Source organism: Fukomys damarensis, unplaced genomic scaffold, assembly GCF_012274545.1.
Source record: "Fukomys damarensis isolate Sample0158 unplaced genomic scaffold, DMR_v1.0_HiC HiC_scaffold_18, whole genome shotgun sequence".
In the NCBI taxonomy this organism is placed as follows: Eukaryota; Metazoa; Chordata; class Mammalia; order Rodentia; family Bathyergidae; genus Fukomys; species Fukomys damarensis.
Genome location: NW_022900930.1, coordinates 45,435,814 through 45,460,315, shown reverse-complemented (window position 1 = coordinate 45,460,315; position 24,502 = coordinate 45,435,814). Strand labels below are relative to the sequence as shown.

Genomic DNA, 24,502 nt, shown 5'->3' with positions numbered 1-24,502 from the left:
TTTTTTGGTACGGGGGATTGAACTCGGGTCCTTGCGCTTGCAAGGCAGGCCACCGAAGCACTGAGCTAAATCCCGGGCTCAAAGCAAGCTTATTCCTGTGCTGGGAAGAGCAGCATTGATCCTGATTTTCCTCGATCCCCAAAAGAACATCTTCTTGAGCGTCCATCCCAGCACCCCAGTGGGCCCGGACTCACCAGGAGGCTGCCAAGGCCCTCATAGTCAAACATCTTGCTCTCGTAGTTCTCGGCCAACTCCTTGCTCAACTTGATGGCCTTCTCCCACATCTTCAGAGAAAGGAAAGCAAGGTGAAGCTGGGTGGACAGAACGGCCGCTGGGCCCCAGGCAGCAGTCGGGTGGGCTGAGTCTGAGGGTCTTCCTGACAGCCCTCGAGTCAACAAAACCTTTCTCTCCTGGCCGCAAGGATACTTCAGTCTGAGCACCCCTCTTCCCAAATGCCTGGGTCCGAAGGGCTTCAGATCTCAGGGTATTTTGGTTTGGGCCATCTGCATAGACTTTACTGGCCTAGCATCCTCAAGACAAAATACTTCAAGCTGTCTGAGTGTCAGGTTGGTGAGGGCCCTCAAGACCCTTTCAGGGAGCCATGGGATCCAAACTATTCTCGTAATAATACTAGTATCACTTTTTCTTCATGATCATCTCGGAGGACACGCCATGAGTAATACCACAGTGGAATGAAGACAGAAGCAGGTAAGAGAATCCTGTGCCTCCACTAACCTAGAAGTCATAAAGGTTTGCAAAATGAATGCCACTGACATTAGCAATCCTCTGGTAGATACTGTAATTTCTCAGAAACACATATGATCTATGTTAACAGGTAATAGGTTTGTTGTTGTTAAAAGAACTGGCAAGTAAATATTTACAATTTTCTGCCTTTATTTCTAAGAGTATAAACCCATATGAACAAAAGTGCTTTGAGATCCTCAGTAATTCTTTAAGAGGACAAAAGGTTCAGAAACAAAAATGTTCGAACAAATATACCTACTAGCTAGGCCTCAAGTTCTTTACATATGAAACAGGGACAGTATCTACCTATTAGGGTTATAGGAAGAATTGGGGGGGCCTGAAAGTCATACAAAACAGTAATTAGCACTAAATAGATGTTAATTACTTTATTACGATGATTATTTACCTTATTTACTACTCAGTAATTTAGCTAAACAGATTCTACTAATAACACAGATAAAAGGGCTGGAAGAGACCACTCACAAGAGCTATCTAGGCTGAATGTGAGGTCTGTTTTCTTTCTTCTCTCCCAACCCTCTGACTTGGTTTTTGCATCTGTAAAAGCCTTTCTACTGGACATGCTTCCCCAGATGCCACGACTTCCTGGCTCGGTTTCCACGTTTATTTTACCTTCTTGCTCCTGAAGCCATTTAAGCTGCCTGCCACCTCCAACCACTGGTGTCGGGTCGGGGTGACTTGGGAATGAGGTGAGGGCTACGCTTCTACTAACAATCTCTGGAGAAAGCACAGCGAGTGATGCTCCTGGCCCCCGGCGAAATTTAAAAGGAAATTCGGGTTATGAAAACATGGGGCTGTGGCCTTCCCCTTCCATTCTTCACTGAAGTCTCCTCAAGGTATCTTCACTGCCTCTCACACCCCAATGTATCTATTCATTTGCTCACTCATAGAAGAATATACCCAAATTCAAAGATGCACCAGGGGAAGATAAAAAGTCGTGAGTAACTGCTGCACAATTAAGAGCTGGCCTGGTCTTTGCCCCGAGCTTTTGGGAAGAAGCTCTTGGAGTTCATCCAGGGACACGAGTGTCTCTGTTATACCAGGTGGGCTCCTAGCACCGCACTAGTCTGCACTAATGAGGTGCCTAGGATGGGCTCCATCTAAGTTTATTTAGGAGTCTCCGAAGGGGGCTGGCCTGGCCAGAAACACCTGCCAGGTAATCAGGAAGTTGCAGCTCACTTGCTGTCAGCCCTACTCTAGGGAGGGGCAGAGGGTTGGAGACTGAGTTCAGTCACGCAGCCGATAATTCAATCAATCACGTCTATGCAACAGACACTTTTTTTTAATGAGTTGAGAGTCTTACTATGTTGTCCCAGCTGCTCTCCAATTCCTTACCTTAAGTGATACTCCTGCCTCAGCCTCCTGAGTGGCCAGGACACACTGCCTGGTGCAGATCTCAATATGCCAGGAAAGGGATGTGCCTGAGTTCAAGGGACAAGACCTCTATGTCTGCGGCCCTTCTAGACCTGGCCTTCTGTGCCTCTTCATTTGGCTGGTTCTGATTTGAGTCCCTGACACTAAAAACTGTAACTGTTCAAGACAGCATGCTTCTGTGTTCTGTTACTGCTTCTTGGGGGTCACGAGTACCCCCAGATTTATAGCCCATTGGTCAGAAGGACGGGTGGTCTGGAGATCTCATCAGAAGTGAGAGAGGTTTGAATGCGTATGGTTCACTAACTCTGAATGGGTGGTCAGCATTGGAACAGCATCGACTACAAACAGAAACCAACACTCACTTTGCCTTTGTCAAAATACGATATGATTTCTTGGTACAGCTTCTCTTTCAGTTCTTGCTGGGTATAAACATAGTAACTGTCCCTTTGCAGCAAATGGGGCATACAGGGCTTGTCAGACCACTAAAGAGGACAAAAGAAACACAAGCAATCAGTGCATCAGATTTCCTAACTAGAAGATAATGCAACCGATATGTATGACCAAAAAACCAGTGAAATACATATATGTGCATCTATATTTGACTCAACCATATTGTGACTTAAATTCTTTACTAAATGAAAAAGTTGCACACACACACACACACACACACACACACACACACACATATCCCATACTAGCTCCAAAATTCCCAGGATAATAAAGAGCTAACGGGAAACTGCTAGGCAATGTGCCTAGTGTCAAGATGGAGCCCTTAACACAACCCACTGAAATCCACAAGTTGGGACTGTAAATACGGGTAGGAAGAGGTAAATCTATGCCTGTTTGCAATCACGGTTATACTTCTCTCACAGCACAAAGCCATCCACTGACAAACTGGTACACACAGTAGGAGAGCTAGGCAGCTGCACAACAGAGTAACAGATTTGAAAATGGATTTCAATCGCTTCTCGGCCTTTTGGCTAAGATCAAGTGAAAATGGATTTCAGATGTAAGATAAGCACATAGAATAGAAGAAAATGCCCAACCTAAAAGAAACTGCAACAGACAAGATAAACTAGAGTCAACCTCACAAGGCTTACGAAAAGCTAACATGAAAAGTAGCCTAAACCTATCACCGAAGGGCAAAAGAGCAGACCCGAACACAGGGGAAGTCAAATTATGCTTTTGGTAAGAAAACTATTTCATAAACACTAAAGGAATTTATAAATTTCACAATTTTGAAGTTCAAATAGAAAAATAAACAAGAACAGGAAGAAAAACTAGAGGAAAAAAGCAGATGATAAAACATACTCTAAAGAATGAATCATTGAAACAGTATGGTGCTAGCTGGGTGTGGTGGTTCACACCTGTAATCCCAGCACTTGGGAGGCTGAGGCAGGAGGATCGTTGTGGATCACTGTGAGTTCCAGACCAGCCTGGGCTACACAGTGAGTTCCAGATCAGTCTCAACTACACAGTGAGACCCTGTCTCAAAAAACAAAAAAACAAACACAAAAGAAACAAAATAAAACAAAACCGGATGGTGCTGGTTCATGAATAGAGAGAGGCCTGTGTAAACATATATAGAACCACCTCCAAAATAGGGATTTCCTATGTGATAAGCTAGGATCTCAGGTCAGCAAGGAAAATGTGGGCTATACTTTAAAATGTCATCTCTTTCAGGTAGCTATTTGGGAAAAAAGCTGCATCAACACCTCTCATCTTACACAGGATAGGAGAGCTTAACTTTCTGAGCAGCCCAAATGAAGACACCTATGGTTAGAGACAGCAGGGTTTCTTCTGGACCAAACTATGATGAAATCCAGTCAACAACCCTCACCACTGACCCATGTTCGGTTCGCTCCCTAGTGTCCTGATCTTCAGTATGATTTCCACGAATTTCCTCTGGGAGATACAAGGCAGGGAACTCCTTTGTTTCCTAGCTTAGAACAATGCATGTGGCATTACTTTAGTATAAAATAAAACTAGCTCAGTGGAAGAAAGCTTGTCTAGTATGCTTGAGGCTCTTGGTTTGATTCCTAGCACCATAAAATAACCAGTTAATTAAATTATAGAAGAAAATTAAGTGCCGGGGATAAGAATGGAGGCCAAGAGGTCTCACAGAAGGCCACTGTAGTTCTCAAAGGGAGACTACTGGTGGCCTAGGTGAGGGGGCATCAAGGAAGAAAAAGTGGGCAGATTAATGGGAATTTGGGGCTCATTGAATCCCTAAATTATTCCCGGAAAATATGAAAGGCAGTGACAAGAAGAAAAGAATCAAAGATGCCTCTGAGGGCACTGCCTGAGCAGCTGCACAGAGGGTGGCACCATTAGTGGCATGGTAAGAAAAAGGAGGTAGGAGGGCTGGGGATTTAGCTCAGTGGTTCCACCACCTGCCTGGAAAGCACAAGGTCCTGGGTTCAATTCCCAGTACCTCCCCCACCAAAAAAAGGAAAGGAAAAGGAGGTAGGCACAGGCTGGGAAGGGGCAGAAAAGGGGGAAATAAAGAGCTCTGAAATTGATATGTCTTAGTCATTCAAAGACAGACATCAAAAGCTGGTGCATAAATCCAAAGTTAGAGAGAGACCAGGGCTGGAAATAATGATTGGAAATTTGGGATGCCACAATATAATTTCACTTAGGGGAGAGTATAAATAGAAAAGTACTTCTATGGTACTTTAATAATTCATAATTCATCTCTGCAGTTTTACATATCTCTTTATATATGGATCAGCGTGTTTTCTTTCTTTTCTTTAATTAGAATGTCCACTGCCAGACATCTCATAGCTGTGCTCTGCTTCTAAGGTTTTTCAAATACATGATAAATGACATTTCCCCAGCCTTAGTCTGAAAGGGAGCTACACTCATTCAGAAGGTATAAAAATGGCATTAGATCAAGGCCCTCCCTTGCGTAAGGTACTTTGTCTTCCAAGTCATGCAAGGCCCAGAATGTGGTATGACAGGGTCAGGACTTGGCACCTGGCTTGGCACTGGCTCCAGACAGGCTCGCCGAACCCTACCTGCAGGAGCTCGGCGTGTAGGAGGAGTGTGTAGGCAGCTTCTGTGTAGTTCTCACAGTCTCGGTGCAGATCGCGAAGCTTGTACAAATATCTGGTGGAGGGGGGAGATCAGAAGCATTTTGTCAACCTGCAGGTGGATCTAGCATTTAGCTCCTGCCCGGACCAGGGCCTGGCCTGCCGCTCCGCCTGCTCCTCTAAGCCTGCTCGGGAACACTTTTTTTTGGGCAAACAAGTCAGTCACTCCCCACCTCTTATACCTCTTAAGCTGCTTTTCACCCAGTGATTTTGCTACTCCATTTATTCTTCCTTCTCCTCTCCCTTTGGGCAGTGAGTGGTACTTAGCTGTTTCAGGTCTTGGGCCTCTTCGGGAAGCAGATGAAAGTTACAGAATCCTGCCCCAAGAGCATGCATAATTTAGGTACCCATGTGTTTCTTCTTCAGGGATCCAGGGCCCGGGGCCAAGCCTCCAAAGGCAGGTGCATTCTTACGCCCCGTTCCCTGTGGGCCTTTCCCGGTTACTGGGCAGAAGTCTCCTATCTCTCCTTCAACCCTACCAGAGCCTGACTTAGGCTCCCACTCAAATTTAGTTATTTGTGTTTCTTTCTGTGAGTCTATTTTTGTAGAGATTCTATTTTTGTAGAGATTGTTTGCTCAAAACAGCAAACAGCATCACAACATGGTGCTTGTTGTCGAGGGACTAAATCACAAAGCCATGACATCAATAGCAAAAGCACTTGTCTCCTTCATCTTACCTGATGTATATGTCTTCTCGCTTCTTTTCTTTATAAAAATTCTGGAAAAAAAAAAAAACCCAAAAAACAACAACAACAAAACCAATGCAATTTAAAGGCTAACAAAAAACAGCTTTCAGTAATGTCTTTCCCAAAGAGTCAAAGAGTTCATCATTTCCTTTGCCACATTCCCAGAGACACGACAGTGATGGGTTATACAGAAGGTAAGTTAAGGACTTTTCTAAAGGACCACGCTTCCAGACTCCAAGCTCACCCTGAAGTCGATGATACACTGTTATCCCAGGGAATCAGGAAGGAGGTGTGGTACAGGGGTTCTGTCTCCTGTAATCCCAGCAGTAAAGCAACCACTGCGTTATTAGGAAAACAGAGGCGCAGGCTAAGGATGGTCTTTGGAAGGGTTAAATTGGGTGCTTACGCTGCATGTTTCTTTCCCTGCACCTGCTGGCATCTATGAGTCCACGGCTGAGTTGGCCACTGCCACACAATTTAGCAGGAAAGGTGACCCAGGGAGCCTGTTCGCCCATGAGATGGATCTAGCTGTGCTGTGGGCAGCAGGGTGGCCTGGTGGTGCCTTTCTGCCATCCCGGGGTGGGCACCTACCAGCACATTCACGGTGCAGCTCATACGGTTCTCCTTGCTCTCGTCCTGCGTGACGATGGTTCTGTAATCCAACAGGTTCTCCAAGAGGCTGCTGACCAGGAGGGCAAAGACTTCCCCAGAGCTGGAGAGGTACTTATGTTTCCGGCAATGTTCTAGGAGCCTGGAGGGGGTTGGGATAGACAAGTAACTTTCAGGATCATTTGTGGGCACCAAACCAAAGTCCCTGCAGCAGGTGGCATGAGACTCCAGGACACAGGAAGTCAGAGGGATGACCTCACCCTCTACAGAACTGCTCCGTCTTGGTGCCTTCCCTTAGGCTGTGCCTCTCTATTCCCCAAGTGCCTACATTTTTATTAGGACTTGGCTCAACTCCTAGCCCGCTGTGTTCCTCTGTGAACGTCAGTTTGCATTTGTGGTTTCTTCAGTGGGTACCACAGAAATAAGGACCTTTGTCTACAAAGCTCAGCAGGCTGCCTGGTCACTGTAACCGGACTGTGTAATACCATCTTTCCTGTGCCTCTGTTCTCTGTGAAGCCTGGCATCTCATGGGCATTCTGGGAAGCCTGGGCTGGTAGAAAGTCCAGAGGAAACTGGTGGTCATCGAGACATGTGGTTCTTACAAGAAGACTGACTTTTTATTCCCTGTACCAGGGATTGAACTCAAGGACTTTGCTCTTGCAAGACAGGTGCAGCACCACTGAGTTACACCTTTGGCCCTAAAAAGACCTTTCTTTTTAAAGATAGAAATGCAGAGTTATAAATAAGTGGACCGGGGTTAAACTTGTGGTCTAATCCTCTCCCTTTGGGTCGATATAGAAGAACTTTGTGGGGCGGAGTACTGGAGCTTCTTAGGGTGAAGAAATGAAAGAAAACTTGAGAAGAAGAAGAAAAAAGAGAAAGAACTAGGTCCACAGAATACTGGCTCTAGGGTTATTCCTGGCTTTGGAGTTTTGTGCAGTCACACTTTTCTGAACCAGTGATCCAAAAACAAAAACAAAACAAACAAACAAAAAACAAAGAGAAAAAAGGTCTTGACATGAAAAATAAGCTGTAAAAGTTTTCAAAAACGAATTTAGCTGGAGTTTTGGCTCAGTGGTTCCACAGTCTGCCTCGCAAGCACAAGGGCCCGAGTTCGATCCCTGGTACCAATAAATAAATAAATAAATAAAATAAAATAAAATATAAACATTAGAAAAAACAAGGAATTTATCAGGTGTAAACATTGCATGTGTCTCTATACTCGCGTGAGTTGCCTATTTAATTCCACATGGAATCAGAACAGCTTTCATCATAAACTGGAGGTCTGAAGGTCAAACAGGATAAAAACCTCACTATAAAAGGGCGTAACGCCATTAAAAACAAAGTCACAAAGACTTCAGGTTCTGTCAAATAGAGGCTCTTCATCAGTTCCATTGTACTTTTGAGTATTTAGAAGGGTGGTTTCTTAGAAAAACAAAAACCGAAGCAAAACAAACCTCGGGAGTCCCTGTCCTCAAGCTCAGTTTAGTCCACAAATCAGGTGAATGACAGAAAGAACCAGATGAATGCTGGGAGGATGGTACAGCCGGTCAATATTTAAAAGCTCAGAGCACCCAAGAGATGGGACCTAGAGTCCTTACGCTCCCAGTGAATGATGGGAGATTTGTAAAGAATAACAACAGAGAAACCAACGTTTTTTAAAGCATGAGCTGCAAAGTATCCTATGCTGGATGGAGCATCATCTCATTTAATCCTAACATTGATATTAGGAGTAGATACTGTCCTTGAAGATGGAGAAACAGAACGTGCTGGGTAGGTGGAATCGCTGGATGCAAACTCAGACTCCTGTTATGTGGGAAAACTCGAGTCGGCGCTCGGTCTCTCTCTCACACCAACTTGCAGTGGGTTCTGAGCCACGTATCCTCCCTTTCTCCTTCTGGGACAGGTGCAGGGGAGAAGGGAGCGGCGCTGGGGAGGGAGCGGAGGCGGAGGAGTGGAAGCAGGGGCACTGGGCGGGGGACAGGGCAGTGTGAAGAGCAGCGGGCTGGAGACAGAACTGCTTTGTTCTTAGAGGTCTTTTATGGGACATGAGGTATTTTTAAATACAAAGTGGACCTTGGAATGTTTTCCTTTAACTGTTGCTTTGAAGCCATAATTAGAGGTGCTAACACTCTTGCTGAAGTTCAGAAATTCAAACACTGGGCAAAATGCCACTGCTCTGCACGCCTCCTCTTCTCCATCTGGCTGGTCCTCCAGGGCCCGGGGGCCAGGAAAACACAGGCGTCTGACTCACCCCAGCCAAAGAGCATCAGTGGCGGGTGCTGCAAAGCCCACCAGCCCAGCAGAGGATGTGGGGACCCTGAGGCCTCCTGCCTGCTGTGCTCCCCTCCCTCCCCACTGCTCAAGGATCCCGCCACCTTGGGCCTGTCTCTCAGGTACTCACAGCTTCTCCAGAAGGACCTTGTACTGTTCATCTCCTCGGCCTCCTTCCACCTCTTGGTCCAGCTTTGTGATCAACTCATTCTCAAACTGCAAGCAGAGTAAGGATTTCACAGGCCAGGCAGACGCTGCCTCCTTAGCGGAGGATAGGGGAGACACCCACCCAGTCTTTCCAGGTCTAGTCCAACCCCTCCACCCAACTGTGAACTTTTTACAACACACACGGGGGAAGAGCCCACTTTCCGTCACTCCAGGCCAGTGCACCAAGGCCCTGTAGAAAATGCTCTGCAGCGATCTGCTTTGACTCTGCCCTTTGCTTTGTCTTTGCAAGAACCCAGCCCAACAACAAACCTGAAATATTACTTTCTGTTGGAACTATGCATATAAAAGTAGCTTCATGATTTAATTTGCTGTTATTGTTTCTGTCTCTTGTCTCAGTCTTAGCAATGGGATTGCTTTCACTGAGCTTCATAGCTACAAAATCATCTCAGGACGAGTGCCCTTTGTAGACAAGGAAACTGAGGCACAGAGAAAATTCAGGCAGACCGAAGTCCTCAAAGCTGGAAAGTGACAGATCAGAGCTGGATCCATTCCACCCTTCCTCAGTTTCCTCTAGCGGACAGGTTCCTTCTCTCAATTCCCTGCTAAATGCAGCAGATGGGATCAAAAGTACACAGTCCCTGTCCTTCATCTGTAGACAGAGCCGCTATAGAAAAACGTGGAGCAAAAAGATCACTTCCAGGCTCTGGGCTGGAATATCTGAGTATATCTCTTAATTGCTTTACAAAATGAAATGTAAAAGGGAACTTTTAACATCAACTTTGATCTGTATTATTCAGGTGACTGCTTCTCTCTACAGAGAAGAAAATAAGGAAGAGTTGGCTACACGGGCATGAATAAGAAGAGTACAGGGTTCACCACTCCTTACCATATGGAAATCGCCGTTTCCACTGAAATTGAACTCGCACTGCATCATGTCAAAGAAAATGGGGATGGTGGCTCTCCGGAGCTCCCCTTCTGGGGTCAGAGTGACCTCCAGGATGGGACCCACCATGGATGGGATGAATTTGATTTTGTGGGGACCTGAAATCAAAGTAAAGGAAAATATTTAAAACTCACGTCACCGTAAGGAAAGTGCTGCAATCTTCCTGCTCAGACCCCGTAAGAAAAGGTCTCTGTGGGTAAAACCACCTCAGCCAGAAGTGAGTGAGGAAATACCACATTCTGCGGATGTGGAGATGCCACAGGGACAGGCGGCTCACTGTCAGCATCCCAGCTGGGATGAGGGTGTGGAAGCCACAAAGCAACTTTCTCTTCCGGACACGAACGAGAACAGGACACTGTGGGGTGCTCATCACACAGGGGTTGTGCTGGGGCCTCTTCAAGGTCAGACACTCACCCAGGTTATACCACATGTCCCGGATTCTAAAGCCGATTTCCTTTCTCATGTCCCCATATCTAGGAAGAAGATCATAAACCAAGGAAAGGGTTTGCAGTGGAACTGAGCCAGATGCAATACAGCTGTCACTGGGTATCTGGGGGGACTCGGCCCCTGTGATACCCAAATCTATAATATCTGAGTGCTTTATATGAAATGGCATAGGATTTTCCCATAACCCCACACATCTTTCCACATACTTTAAATTCTCTCTAAACTACTTAGGGCACCATGTGCAGTGTGAAGCTACCTAAGTGCTTGCTGTGATGGACTGGTTAGAGAACAATGTCAAGAGAGAAAGTCTCTACATGTTCAGTAGAGGTGTAATCCACCCCCAAGTATTTCCGATCCGTTTGTCGGAATATGCAGAACTTGCAGAAACATACAGCCAAGTCTTTGATGACGAAGGAAGTAAAAGCAGCCCATGTCCCTCAGGGTCACGTGTAAGGCAGAGGAAAAGAGGTCAGGACCTTATCAGGCATCAACCGGGGGATGTGAACAGCAGAGGGGACAAAGTGGAAATGCTGAGAAATCATAGCAGATGAGCTTAAATGATGAGACAGAAGGAAAAGGAAGATGATCCAGGTGTGGCTTATACAGTACTGAGCCCCACGGCCAACACACACCAACATTCTGTACTCGTACTCAGACTTGGGGAATGCACATCCACACTAGCCCGTTTCTCAGCGTTCTCGCACTGGAAAGCTCTAGACTGATGACAGCAAACCTCTCAGAGCGTTCAGGGATGAAGAGCCATGTGAGGCACGTGTCATTGGTTCCCCCACCACGGCTCTAGACCAGGCATTCTAGATGGGGACAATAAAATAGGTCCTTCGGGGCAGAAACAAAGCTTACTCTTTTTTATTATGTACTCATCCATTTGTTCGTTTACCCATTCATTTATTTTTGTGGTACTCGGGACTGAACTCAGGGCCTTTGCACAGCTACATCCCTGGCTCTTAAATTGTTTTATTCTGAGACAGAATAACACAGAGTTAGTAAACTGTCCAGGCTGGGCTTAAACTTTCAATCCCCCTGCCTTATCCTCCCAGGGTGTGCCCCACTGTGGCTGGCTGTTTTTATGTGGACAGCAGATATTCACACAGCACATCAACAGATACACAGTTTATCAGTGGTACTGAAAGTTCATGGGGGAGTGATTAGGAAAATAATGTCTAAAAAATTTCCTTATTAGAGCTGCATTAGTCAAGAAATAATGGTCTAGGAGGCAATGATTTCTGACTGGAGGTAAGTTAGATGGCTTGACAAATCTCTTAAAGGATTCTTACGTCTAACCCACACAACACAGCACATTTGGGACTGGGAGCTGAGAAACTGGAATTTAGGTGGATCAAAAGTGGACATTACATGGGGCAAGGGATTTAGCTCAGTGGTACTGTGCCTGCCTTGTAAGCGTAAGGTCCTGAATTTGACCCCTGGTACCAAAACGGGGGGGTATTGCAAATGTTCCCAATAATACTTTAAATCAGGTCTACAGCCCATCTTATGGTCACTGATCTGTACTATTCTTCTCACACTACAATTGCCCCAAATAGGGTGGGTTTTTTTTTTCCAAATTCTTTCTCTGCAAATGTCTTCAAAAGCCAGTATTTTTTAAAGTCACATTTGAATATTTCTCTTAACTCTGAAACAGATCTGGAGGTAACAGAATGGAACACATCCATTAACTTCTCCTCAGTCTTGCACATAATTTCACTTTGAATTTCAAGGCAAGAAACGTGCAAGGCGTTTGCAGGTTGTGTTGGAATTTGGGCTTTTCTGTGGAAGTGATCCTGAGGGAGGGTGACCACCAAAGGAGCCAGCTTTGTCAACCACAGGGAGGCACTAAGCTTGCAATTTGCACAAACTGCCAGCAGACGGCAGGCATTCCCGGCATAGGCGGCAAATCAGCGCCTCCCCAGGTAGCTTCCAGAAAAGTACGGATGACTGATGGGAGGAAGGATGAGACTGAGAAAAAGTGTGAAACTGAGGGAAGTTTAGGTCGATGAAGTGATTAAGATCCACCTCACTGACAACACAGGTAGTCACCAAACAGCAATTTCGGCCACACATAAAGCACTGCTCTGAATATAAACAGACATATCAGCTTCCCAATCTTAACGGAGTTTAAAAGGACACTTACTTTTTCACAATTTTGTTGCGTTTGGCTTGGGAGAAGGTTTCAAGTTGAAGAGACTCATGGGTGAGAAATGCTACTGCCAAATGGAAATAATTGTTCCAGAGCTGTTTAAAATGAATTGTGTGGGCAAAAAGAAATGGAAAACAACATTAATAAGTCGTAACAAAAGAGAGCCACATGGTAGAAAGGCACTAACCAGGGACCTGTGAAAAAATGAAAATAAAAGCCACAGGACTTTTTGTTCTTTCTTTGGTTTCACTTAGTCCTAAAAGTTTTGGGTTTCAACCTTAAGCATTTATAAAATTCAAACTTTACATTTTTCTTTTCCCCTAGGATAAAGAAAAAGTGCTGCCAAGACATGTACCTATTTATAGAAGGTGCTCGGGCAATATGTACTTTAATACTCTAACGTTCTGCCAAACTTTTGAACTAGTAAATGCTTCCAGCACTTTCCCCTGATAAAATAACTGTGGCTAGTTAAAAATATTTAAAACAAGGAAAGCCATCACAGTACCATTTAATATCAGAGAAAATGGAGATTATCGAAATGTTCTTAAGAAGAATTTGGTTAAATAAATCATAGTCCAGCCACGTAAGAGACTGCATTCGCCAATTTAAAATACTGTGGAAATATTTGGCACCACTGAAAAAAAAAAACATAGACCATAGAAAAAACAAAGAAAGGAGATGAGGGCCAGGGATTTAGCTCTGTGGTTCGGGTGCCTGCTTCGCAAGTGCAAGGACCAGAGTTCGATCCCCCGTACGAGAAAAAAAACGATAACAAAGAAAGATTATGAACAAGCTACGGAAGAACTACACAGCTCAATGCCATGGGGGTGCACACGTACATAGGGACGCACATACACACCTCTCTCTAAGGAGCAGGGACGTCAGTACAGGGCCCTCTACCCAGAGCTGCCCAATTTAAAAGTTCTACAGCTGCACACAAAGGTACAAGGCCCAGAATTTAGTACAGTGTGAACAAAACACACTGCGGAATGCGAGTCCACAAGGATAGGGAGCCGATGTGCTTTCACTGCGATAAGAGCGCTTTGTGCAAGGAAATGTTCTTTAATATTTGTGCACAGAGGAAGGAATGAAGAGGGAGCCAGGGGTCATCTGTGTTTGCAAAATACAATGGACCTTCAAACGGCACGCACAGGAACTGCTCTTCAATAAGCAGAGGCACTATCCAGGCACACGCCCATGTAGGCTCACATGTTCATGAACACTCACACACTCAGACACAGGATCAGCACCAAAATGCCAACAGCAAGGGTATTAATACAGCAGTCCCCTTCTATGTGCGGGTTTTTTTTTTTTTTTTTTTTTTTTTGGTACCGGAGATCAAACTCCGGACTTTACACTTGAGGCAGGCGTGGCACCACTAAGCTAAATCCTTGGTTTCCCCCTCCATGTGGTTTTGTTTTCTGAGGTTTCGTTTATTTGCAATCAACTATGGTCTGAAAATGCCAGTCTATGCTGATTCCTTCAGGAAAGACAGGCCATATGCATAAAAACTTTAATTATACTATACTATGATTATTCTATTTCCTTATCAGTTATTATTTTTTATTTCTTATTGGGCCAGATTTGTAAATGATAACTTTAATCTGGCATCCCCTGCTGGTCCTGGAACAAACGCGCTGCACAGAAGGGAGACTGGTGTATTTGGATTTTGATTTTATTTTTTTCATTTTTATTTTTTGCAGACTAAGAATTAAACCTGGGCCCTTGCACATGCTAGAGAAATGCTCTAATGCTGAGCTCCACCCTCAGTCCTTTTTATTTTATTTTGGGAGACAAGGTCTCACTAAGTTGCCCAGCCTGGCCTTGAACGTGCAGTCCTTCTGCCTCAGCCTCCCAGGTAGGATTCCAGGTAGGCACCACTGAAACTGGCTTCAGTTTATTTTTTTTTAAGTCACGGTTCTATTTTTATTTTTAAAAATAGATTTTATTTGTTTATTTGTTTGTTTTTGTACCAGGGATCAAACTCAGGACCCTGTGCTTGTGAAGCAGGCAGCAGAACCACTGAGCTAAATCCCTGGCCCCTGGCTTCAGTTTTCTAATTTTTACTTATCTTAGTTACATTTTCTGCTACAGGGTCACTTCTTTATACTTCTTCTTACATGTTACTTGAAGGAAAGAAGATAAAAAACTTATTTTATTTTGTCTGGAAGATGACATGGTAGGAATGTAAGCTATCGGGAATGAGAAAACACAGGAAAATCTTTTTATCTGACAGTGAGGAGGTCAGAGGTGACTCCCACATGGAAAACTCTTTTGTGCTGACCTAGAAACCCAGGGACCTCTGGGTGGGTCAGACCCTTCCTACCTGCAGCTCGAAGCTTGCCTGGTCCATGAAGGATCTGGTGAGAACCTCAGCAAACTGATTGATGGCGCGGAGAAAAACCCTGGAGAGGAAAGCACTGGATAAAGAAGGCAACTCTGTGCCCTTGGAGAGAGCGTCCCCAACTGTGTTAAAAACGAAACCAAGTCTGGCACAGTGGCTCACACCTGCAATCCCAGCACTCAGAGAGCCTGAGGAAGGAGGATCATTAAGTCCCAGCCCAGCCTGGGCAACATGACGACTTAGGGAGACCCCGTCTAAAATAAAAAATAAAAACAGGTTGGGGATGCAGCTCAGTGTGAAGGCCCTGGGTTCCATCCTTACTGCAGTGGGGAGGGGGGAAAGGAAGTGAGCGAGCAACACCTCTGGGACTGACCAGCAAAGACCGTACCAGGGAGACAGCAGTCCAGCAGACAAGGCCCAGGAGTTCACTTTCATGAACTGGCCGGAAGAGCCTGCAGACTACAGCCCTACTGAGCTCTGCAGAGGACAGAGCCGAGGCTACAGGTCAGGCTGAGGGGGGCTATTCGCTCTCTGAGATTTCCAGAGTCTGGGGCTGCTGATGTAATTTCTTCTCTAAGAGCCGAGAATGGCTTTTCTGACTGGTATGGGGCCATGTAAAGCTAACTGTACTGCATGTAATGAGGATTCTGCACTGTTCTGCTCATTAAGGAAACTCCATGGCTCAAATGCGTATTTGTTTCCTTTCACTCTGTTTGACAAGCAATTGTGGACCAGTCCTGGCAAGCCGTGGCTCAGGTGCTGCACCGAGAGCCCCAGGCTGGCTTTCAGAAGCTTATGTTGTGCTGGGGGAAACCAAGAACTTGTAAATTAACTGTGATCCAACAGAAATCACGAAAAGGATTTTATGAGACCATCTCAAAGGTGCATGGAAAACCAGAGGAGCAGCAGATGAGCAGGAAGGCTTCCCCAAGAGGGGGCCTGAGGAAGGCTGCCGGCCAGAGACTGGGGAAGGTGGAGCAGGGGAGCAGCAGCGTGGGGTGGCGCACAGCCCCATGCGATCAGGGATCAGGAGCTCACTCGCTGGGAAATGAGGGAGGTGCGGCTGAAGAAGAGGGAGGCCTCGAATGTCAGGAGGGGAAGGCCCCATGGAGCCCTGTGGAGCTGGTGTGGACCCCGTATGGGAGTGACGAGAACACTAACAGGACTGAAGAGGGCAGAGACCCCCGGGAGGAACAACCTCGAAGCCCACAGGCTCATGGGAGTGCGGGAACCCTATCTTATATGTGATGGCTTTGGGGCACAGAGTCAGTAGCAACTCCCAAAGTGCACACAGCAGACGGTGGCTCTTAGAGGCTACCCCTGTGGGCTGGGCGGTGCTGTCCTACCTGCTCTGTGTCATGTTCATGACCATCCAATCTTTGGCATAGACATTCTTTCCAATCAGATCCTTAAACATGATGAAAGTCTCCATGAGGAAGTCCTGCAGAGAACAGAAGAGGAGTCGCTGGGGAAAACAAGTCCATTTACAGCCTTCCTCCCAGTGTGTGGACAGAAGGACCTATAACAGGTTCAGCGCAGTCCCAGTCCCACAGTGACGGCCCTTTTCCTAAGGTTTCTGTGCACAGGGAAGCATGCGTACAGCGAATGATCATAGCACTGGATGTTTATGTTGCATGACGCTGCAAGGAAAATGAAGGCAAAGAATTACCCACATTTTACAAATGGTACAAATGAGGCCGACAGGAACTAAAGATGCACCTAAAGTCATAGAAACCAGGTAGCAGGAGAGCTGGGATGAGTGCTGGAGCTTCGGACACCAAGTTTATACCCTTTATTTTAGTTCTACCATGCACTGTCTCAACACAGCTCCTGAACCTCTTCTAGCACTGGGGGATGTAGGCCTGCACCACCACATCCAGCTCTGTATACCTTTTTATTAGGCAGCTAAACTTCAGCATTTCCTACTGGGGTCCCCAGAACCCAGCCTGCTTTCTCCTGCACAGTTCTGCCCTGCAAAGCACCTCATGTAGCAGTCAGCACACGGTGCTGGAGAGGCAGGGGGCCTTGGGTCTATTTCCAATGACCCTCTTTTGAGATCATGGTCAGTTTGTTAACTTTTGCACTTTGGATGCCCGAGGGCACTGGAATAGGAACAAACTGGCTGGAAAGTCTGTGCTGCCCCTGATTTGCCCTTTTGGTTCAATAGCAAGCTGATTTATCCATCCTTAGTTCTGAAATCAGACCTCTTCCAAGAGTTTACGACGATTCCACCACACATTTTCAGGGCTCCCACCCACTCGCGAATGGCCCTTTACATGCTTGTTCACATGAACAAGAGTTCAGTTTGTGAGGCAGGGACCCGGGACCTCCTGTCACCCACCACCGCCAATGCTCTTAACTATAATTTCATCTTAGATTCGGATAATCGTGAAATCATTACCAAGAGCTACTCTTAACAGGCATTAGCTACATGCCAAACACAAAGCTTGGCATTTCCCAGGTACTGAATTTAATTCATACCCATAAATCTTGAAGGTAGGCACTGCGTTAGAGATGAGGAAACCAAGGTTTGGTGAGGTTCAATAACTTTCCCCACATTTCCTACCAGGAAGCAGAAGAGCCAGAACTCAAACCTGTGTTCTCATGGGCCACATAGTCTGGCTGTGGAGGAGAAAACACGGCTGCCTTGGCCTCTCACCCTCTCTTCCCTGCTGCGACCTGGCACCTGTAGACACATCCAGTTATGGCCCTGGTCCCCACAGCAGGCTCCCCATGTGAGCCAACACAGCATGACTGTCTGTTACCATAAACAGCACTTTCTCCACTTCCTCTACTGTTTGTCCATCTCCTGGGCATCACAAAATAAGGATGGGGGTAAGGAAGTAGATATACATCCCTGGGTTCAGTGGCCACCAGCCCTGGGTGAAATATGCACAGAAAGGAGAAAATCTAGCACGTAAGAAGATTAGTATGTGCATGTGTGACAGAAGCCATTCAGGCAAGGCCTAATGCCACATAGTTTTAATTTGCTAATCTGGCCCCACGTCCAGGCCACTGTTGTGCAAGTTCAGATGCTGTTCATGGACAGGCGAACTCCACTAACAATTCCCTGGAGCTGCAGGGAACAGTAACTGTAAGAACAACTTCCCAGCTTAAAAAAAGAGGGAGGGAGAGAGTAGTTACAATTGAAGACAGCTTACAGACACTAAAAGGGACAGACGCTTCTCCTTTTGTTTCCCTCTCCAGAAGGATGCGATCAACCACGTCTTAGAAGACTGCACACTCCTCTCTTCTAGAATCCTTTCCAGAGCACAAGCAACTAGTGTCCCTTCACACGAGACACTAGCTCTTCTCAGAGCAAGCAAGATCGCCTGGATGTTTCTAAATGCGGGCTTTCTCTAAACGCACGAGACATAGGAGTTTGATGTGGCCGTGTGCTGCGTGTACTGAATGCTTCCTCAATCCCTATTGAGCAGGGAAAGTAAGAATCAACTCACCTTCCCATAACCACTGTGGATGTAGCCATATAGCACTGGAAGCGGGGAGGAAGAAAACCCTGAATGTGAAGGCTCTGCTTTAGCTGTGTTTTTGTTTGTTTGACCAACTATAAGAAGACTTCAGGCTATCAGGACCCAGTGCAGGCAACTTACCATGATATCCTGCCTGGTTTTGAAAGTGCTGATGTAGTGGCTGTAGTGGCTGTCGTCCATCTGCCGCAGGATGGCGATCATGCAGGCCACAAAGCCGCCCTGGAAGGAAGACGGAAACACAGACCCAAGACTCCTCAGACCACCAACAGGCAAGACCAAGACTTGGACACCATGTACTCTGGGTTTTTCCCACCCCGTGAGCTCTGCAAGGGCCCTACGATTCCATGGAGTCAGGGAATCTGAAGGCTTAGCCGTATCTCGTTAGCAGCTATGGTCTGTGACATCCTGCAGGTCAAGGGACACTGAAGTGGAGATCTAAACTAGATCACCACCGAACACAAGGCAGGCTCTGAGCTTTACAGTGAGGCAGAGTTGCGGTGCAACAAGTTTATGAAGCAACATCTGAAATACTTACATCAGTTACACAAATCTGAACGTAGAGGACAGCTAGTGTGAAAACAAGAGGTCCAAGTGGAACATCCCTAATTTGAAAACCTGGAATCTGAAATCTTCCAAGGGACTGAATTTTGGAGCATTGTGGTTTTGGAATATTTTGTAGTTTTAGATTAGTGAAGCTCAACTAGTAAAGTCTGCCAATAGTCCTCAGTCCAGAAAACTCCAAAATCTGAAGCACAGTGGTCCCGAGCACTTTCAATAAAGGCTACTCAAGCTGCAGCAATGCTGAGAGCAGAAGGGGGGGGAGGGGTGATGCCAACTCCCTGCCCGAACACTTGAACACGACTCCGCCAACTCTACAACCCTTTAGGCCAGTGTCCCCAGCATGTGAGCCACACAGAATTGTGCCCTAGGCTTGACGAAAGAAAATGAGTAACTTCATTACCATGGTTTGTATGAGTAAGGTTAGGACAGGTCAGTTCAAGCAAACTGAAGTCAGACTACTATGTAGCCAGAGGGTGAGTGTCTAGGACGCTACTGTCTTGGCATTCATGTGGGAATGGAAATGTTACACGTTTAAATAAATCTGACACAGAGGACAGGAAAGTCCCGCTACTGTAGGGAGAGTGGGAATGTCTTCCTAAACGCACACACAACGAAAGATTGCCCGTGTGCTCCCCTCTCTGAACAAACACATCTTGCATTTTTTTGCTGAAAAAAAAATGTTCCCTCTATATGGCAGTGTAAAGCTTTGGATACGCACTGCAGATTATCATACAGTTTGTGTTTATACCATTGTCTAACATTATATGTTTCTCTAGGGTTTTGCCTTCTCTGGATTTAATCTCACATTTGTTATCTCTGGCTTTTCTTTGCTATTTATTTTGCTCATTTGGCTTTTCACTCATGTTCCTTACTCAGTTTTCTACTAAATAACATGTTTTTCTTAGTGTTTTGTATATTAAGTGCCTTTCTCTGGGTGTCTTTGTGTACTTTTGTTTTGCTATGAGACAGACCCTCACTGTGTAGCTGAGGCTGGCCTTGAACTCTTGACCCACCTGCCTCAGCCTCAAGGGCTGGGATTACCAGTGTGTGCCACCACTTCCAGCAGTGCCTGCATAGAGTCAGACTTGGCCACTTGCCATCTGTTTATGCACATTAAGGGTCTTCTGCTTAGTGCAGTTGTAGCCACTGGCCACCTACCACATATGTTATAATTTTTTCAGTTCAGTGCTTGACATTTAACTTGCATATGCATTTTCTTTCCCGTGTAGGGGGTTTAAATTTTGTATCAAGCAAAATCCTAACTTTTCCTTTTCGATTCTCTGAAATTCAAGAATCCTTTTGCTTTTTTCTTGTTTTACTGGGGATTGAATCCAATTGATCTCTTTTTCTGTGGTACTGGGGATTGTATCCAATGGGCTATACCCCCAGACTTTTAGAATTTTCAGACAGGGTCTTACTAGATGCCTAGGCTGAGCTCAGACATGCAATCCACTTGCCTCAGGCACGAACCATCCTGCCTGGTTAAGAATCACTTTTCTTGTAAGATCAGATACATTTTCATTTACAATCTCTTCCAGCTTCTTTCTGATTTAATTTTTTTACACCAAATCTTTCAGCCCATTTGACATTTATTTTGGAGGGATAACATAAGTCAAACAAAATTTTTACAAAAATTTACTAAAGGTAAAGAAATGTTCACATAATTGAGTTGACTTTTCATCTTCCCAGTTCTATTCTGTTGATACAAGCATTAGATTGCACGTGTCTAATATGTGTTTAATTTTTATTTTCCAATCTTTCAGGTAAGCCCTTCATTATTCTTTCCATTTGGCAATTCATTTTTTTGAATCTTGGGTTTTGGCTTTTGCACTGCCGGTACTGAACCCACAGCTCCCTCATAAGGTACTTAACCAACTGAGCTACGTCCCCAGCCCTAAGTCTTACCTATTTTTCTCCCACATTTTTGCAACTCAGTTAAATGGAATTTTTCATTACAATGTCTAAATAGATGCCAGTGTTACACAGAAAGTTGCATATCAGTTAGTTTAAGAGATGGTTCATTAGGTTTATGAAAATTTCAGTTAACTCTCTTGAGTTTCCTCAAAATGCTGGTCATATTTCAGCTACACAGAATGATAATTATCAACAGTTTTAGCTAGCACCTGTTTTTTATTAAATTGGTTAGAAATAACAGATGTTAAACAAAGGTATGAGATTGAGCACCCTGATTCTCCTTTATATTAGGATTCCTTGTGATTTCGTGTTAAGAAATTTCCATGTCTTTATCAATTCAGAATAGATGTTACACTTATCATACACCATTTTGGTGTCCACAGAAAAATCATGAAGCTTTTATGCTCTTAGTAAATTAATGTATTTTGTTACTAATATTTAACCATTCTTGGCTAACCAGATAAAATTGTATTCAGCTATTTATATCCTTTTTGTGTATTTGTCTTTTTTACTGTCCCTGTGTTTCTTCAGACACCTTTTCCTCATTCTTTGCTTCACTCAGCAGTCTCCTGCCTCAGCCTCCCAGCGTGCTGACACTACAGGTGTGCGCTGTCACGTGCAATTTCAGTCTTCTTTTTTCCCTTGAACATAAAGGGGCTCGTGGTTCTGGTGAGGGAAGCTGTACAACACAGACTAGCAGACCCACGTCACAACTGAGATCTGCCCAAGCATGTGCCCTGCACACTGCGAAATGAAGGGGCCAATGGTCCCCCAGAGGAAATGGGACACGGAAGCAGCAGCGGCTGCAGGGTGTCCTGCAGAGACACTCACAATGTGGGGACCCTGCCGGCTCATCCCGATCACCGTGCGGTTGATCCTCCGCAGCAGCCGCTCCATAATCAGCTGGACATGCGCAGCCGTGGGGCCCTGCGGGAGAAACGTGGGACGTGACACAGCTTCCCCTGACTCAGCTCCCCAGGGGCTTGTTGGACAGCAGAGCTCTCTCTGCAGATTCTGTTCTGCTTTTCCTTACAAAGCAATCTCTTCTCCAAAAGGGAAAATGGTACTGTGGAATGCTACCTAACTTTGCAATGGGAATGATTTCAGAACCATTACTTCTTCAGTCATTTAAAGGTGAGCGTGCATGGACAGGAATGAAATGAGCGCCCCCTAGGAATTCAGAGAGCTCTGGTTTTCAGTGAGCTCTCGGTGGCCACAGACAGGGAGGGGGAGGCCAGGGGGAGGCAGGGGAGGCCAGGGGGAGGCAGGGGAGGCCAGGGGGAGGCCCTCCTTATGAGGCAGAGCAGATGGGAGCTGCCAGGCAACGAGGATCATGAGCAGGAAGAGAAAGCAAAACCACAAAGTGTGTAGGGGAAAGATAAAAAGGGAATACAAGCCAAGAGGTTTTGTTATGAAGTGAATATTTGTGCTCCTCTCAAATACTTACCTTGAAGCCCTAAGGCCCAATGGAATTAGAGGATGGGGCCTTCCAGAGGCAATTAAAGTTAGATGAGTTTGAAGGGTGGGGCCTGGTCTGATGGTATTAGTGCCCTTACTAGGAGAGACAGCAATTTGTGGTGTCCCTGTGGAGCAGTGTACGCCTGTCATCCCAGCACCCTGAGCAAAGAGGTATGCAAGTTCGAGCCCAGCCTGGGCAACTTAGAGACCCCACCCCACCCCCCATCTCAAAAATCAAAAAAGGGCTGGGGATGTGGCTCAGCGTGAGGGCCCTGGTTCAGTGTCCAGTGACTGACACACACACACACACACACACACACACACACACACAAGGGGTGCAGACATAAAGAGAGCATGCGTCAGAACTCAATCATGGCCAGTCCCCAACCTCATGCTACAGCCTCCTGAGCAGCGAGATTTAATTTGAGACTTTCAGCCATTATTAAGCTTCGGTGAGCTTTCTGTTTTAGAGCCGCACAAAGAAGATAATTACTATTTTCTTGTAGATATTAACTTGGCCAGCAGTCAAAACAGTGCCCGATAAATGTGCATTCTTTCTTCCTTCTTTCCTTTCCTTTCCTTTTTTTTTTTTTTGGTACCAGGAATGGAACTCAGGTCTTTGCGCTTGCCAGGCAGGTGGCAGCACCACGGAGCTAAATCCCTAGGCGCCCTTCTTTTCTTTTCTGTTGCTCTCATTCAACTCCAAATCATCCACATTCAACTCGAGTCTTTCAGGACCTTCATCCTCTCTTGCTTCATGACAAACTGCTTAGTTCCTAATAACTAAATCACTGCTATATACTTTTTGCTTAATATTGTATTTATTATTTTAAAAATATTTAACTGGCAAGACTGTATATAATCAATGTGCCTGTGATGATTTGATATATGGATATTGTATGATTAGAACAAGCAAATTAACACACCCATCACACCTATGCTGTGCATGACATTTGCGGCACTTGTTCATCTTATAGCAGACTTTGTGCACGTTCACCAAGATTTCTGCCCCCCCATACAGTAAGTATTATTCTAGTCTTTGCTTCTATGAATTTAACTTTTTTTTTCTTTTTGGAGACATGGTCTCACTAAGTCGCTACGTTGCCCAGGCTCGGGTCAACCTTGCAATCCTCCTGCCTCAGCCTCCCAGAGCACTGGATTATGGTGTACCACTATGCCTAGCTGAGGTTTTGTAGCTTTCACAGATAAGTGACCATGCAGTATTTGTCTGCTGCCGGGTGTATTTTTATTAAACTATTACTTTAGTTTGCTTGTCCTCCCTTTTTTCCTTTCTTTTTCCCTCTCATCTTTTTAGTATTTGTTGTCTCGCTTGCCCTTTCATGGAGCCCTGGGGGACGAGTGAGGCTCAGGGGTCACAGGTGTGCACCCAGTGGGGGAGAGGGGAACAGGTGTAAACACACAGCTCAGGGACCCAGCACCAGGTGGGTTCCTCGAGCACAAGATGCTGGCATCTCTTGCTCATGGCCACCAACCGAGTTTTGCCAGGGCCCGAGGCCAGTTTAGCAAACCCAAGGACTGAATTCACTACTCAAGGTACAGAAAAATAAGAGCTGCAAGGAGATGAAGGAGAAAAGTGACAGGGACAGGCAGGGTGTGGAGCATGGATGGGACAGCACCAGAAGTGGCCTCCTGCAGGCGCCACCGCTATGGTACCTTACGTGAGGGGGATTCTGAGGCGGAGAGTGGGACGAGGAGAAAGCCAGGCGAAGAGGAGGCGTGGAGTCTACATGTCAGTGATCAGAGCTTCGACTCAGCTGAGAGAGGAGAAGCGGAGACAGACCGAGTCGGTTCACACACTGAAAATACGTATGGTGGAAGCAAATAAACAACAATACCCTATGGGCTGGGGATTTAGTTTAGTGATGTTGCCGCCTGACTCCCAAGGGCAAGGTCCTGAGTTCAATCCCTGGTACCAAAAAACAAACAAACAAACAAACAAACAAAAACCCTAGAAACAAAAAACAAAAAAAACAAACACCTCCATGATCCACACACAATTACTGGAGTTACTGTTTTAACAGTACTCCAGGATCCAAAGTTCTCAATGCCTCTGCTCACTGCAGGGAACATTACTGGAAAGAACACCAGTCAAATCTCCTTGCAGATACCGCAAGTGAGTGAATGAAAATAAATTTTAATCCTTGTGGAAGATTTAAACACTCCCAGCACCCCCCACTTTTTTTTTTTTTTTTTTTTTTGT

General features: G+C 45.6%; 1 protein-coding gene across 5 annotated transcripts in view; it reads right to left on the bottom strand.

Annotated features, from left to right (window-relative positions):
• The window catches only part of Dock5 (dedicator of cytokinesis 5), a 182,116-nt gene that overhangs the window by 26,021 nt on the left and 131,593 nt on the right, over positions 1-24,502 (bottom strand). For all 5 annotated transcript variants that reach the window (XR_004517887.1, XM_033765488.1, XM_010623721.3 and 2 more), the window contains 13 exons: positions 21,655-21,750; positions 18,469-18,567; positions 16,204-16,298; positions 14,840-14,918; positions 12,508-12,608; positions 10,326-10,384; positions 9,855-10,009; positions 8,931-9,016; positions 6,509-6,668; positions 5,909-5,949; positions 5,157-5,247; positions 2,499-2,618; positions 195-284 (listed from right to left, as the gene is read on the bottom strand). Coding sequence is in view for 4 of the 5 variants with exons in the window: in XM_033765488.1 (XP_033621379.1) it covers positions 195-284; positions 2,499-2,618; positions 5,157-5,247; positions 5,909-5,949; positions 6,509-6,668; positions 8,931-9,016; positions 9,855-10,009; positions 10,326-10,384; positions 12,508-12,608; positions 14,840-14,918; positions 16,204-16,298; positions 18,469-18,567; positions 21,655-21,750 (1,272 nt within the window). In the remaining variant the exon portion in view is untranslated. The remainder of the gene's footprint in view (positions 1-194; positions 285-2,498; positions 2,619-5,156; positions 5,248-5,908; positions 5,950-6,508; positions 6,669-8,930; positions 9,017-9,854; positions 10,010-10,325; positions 10,385-12,507; positions 12,609-14,839; positions 14,919-16,203; positions 16,299-18,468; positions 18,568-21,654; positions 21,751-24,502) is intronic.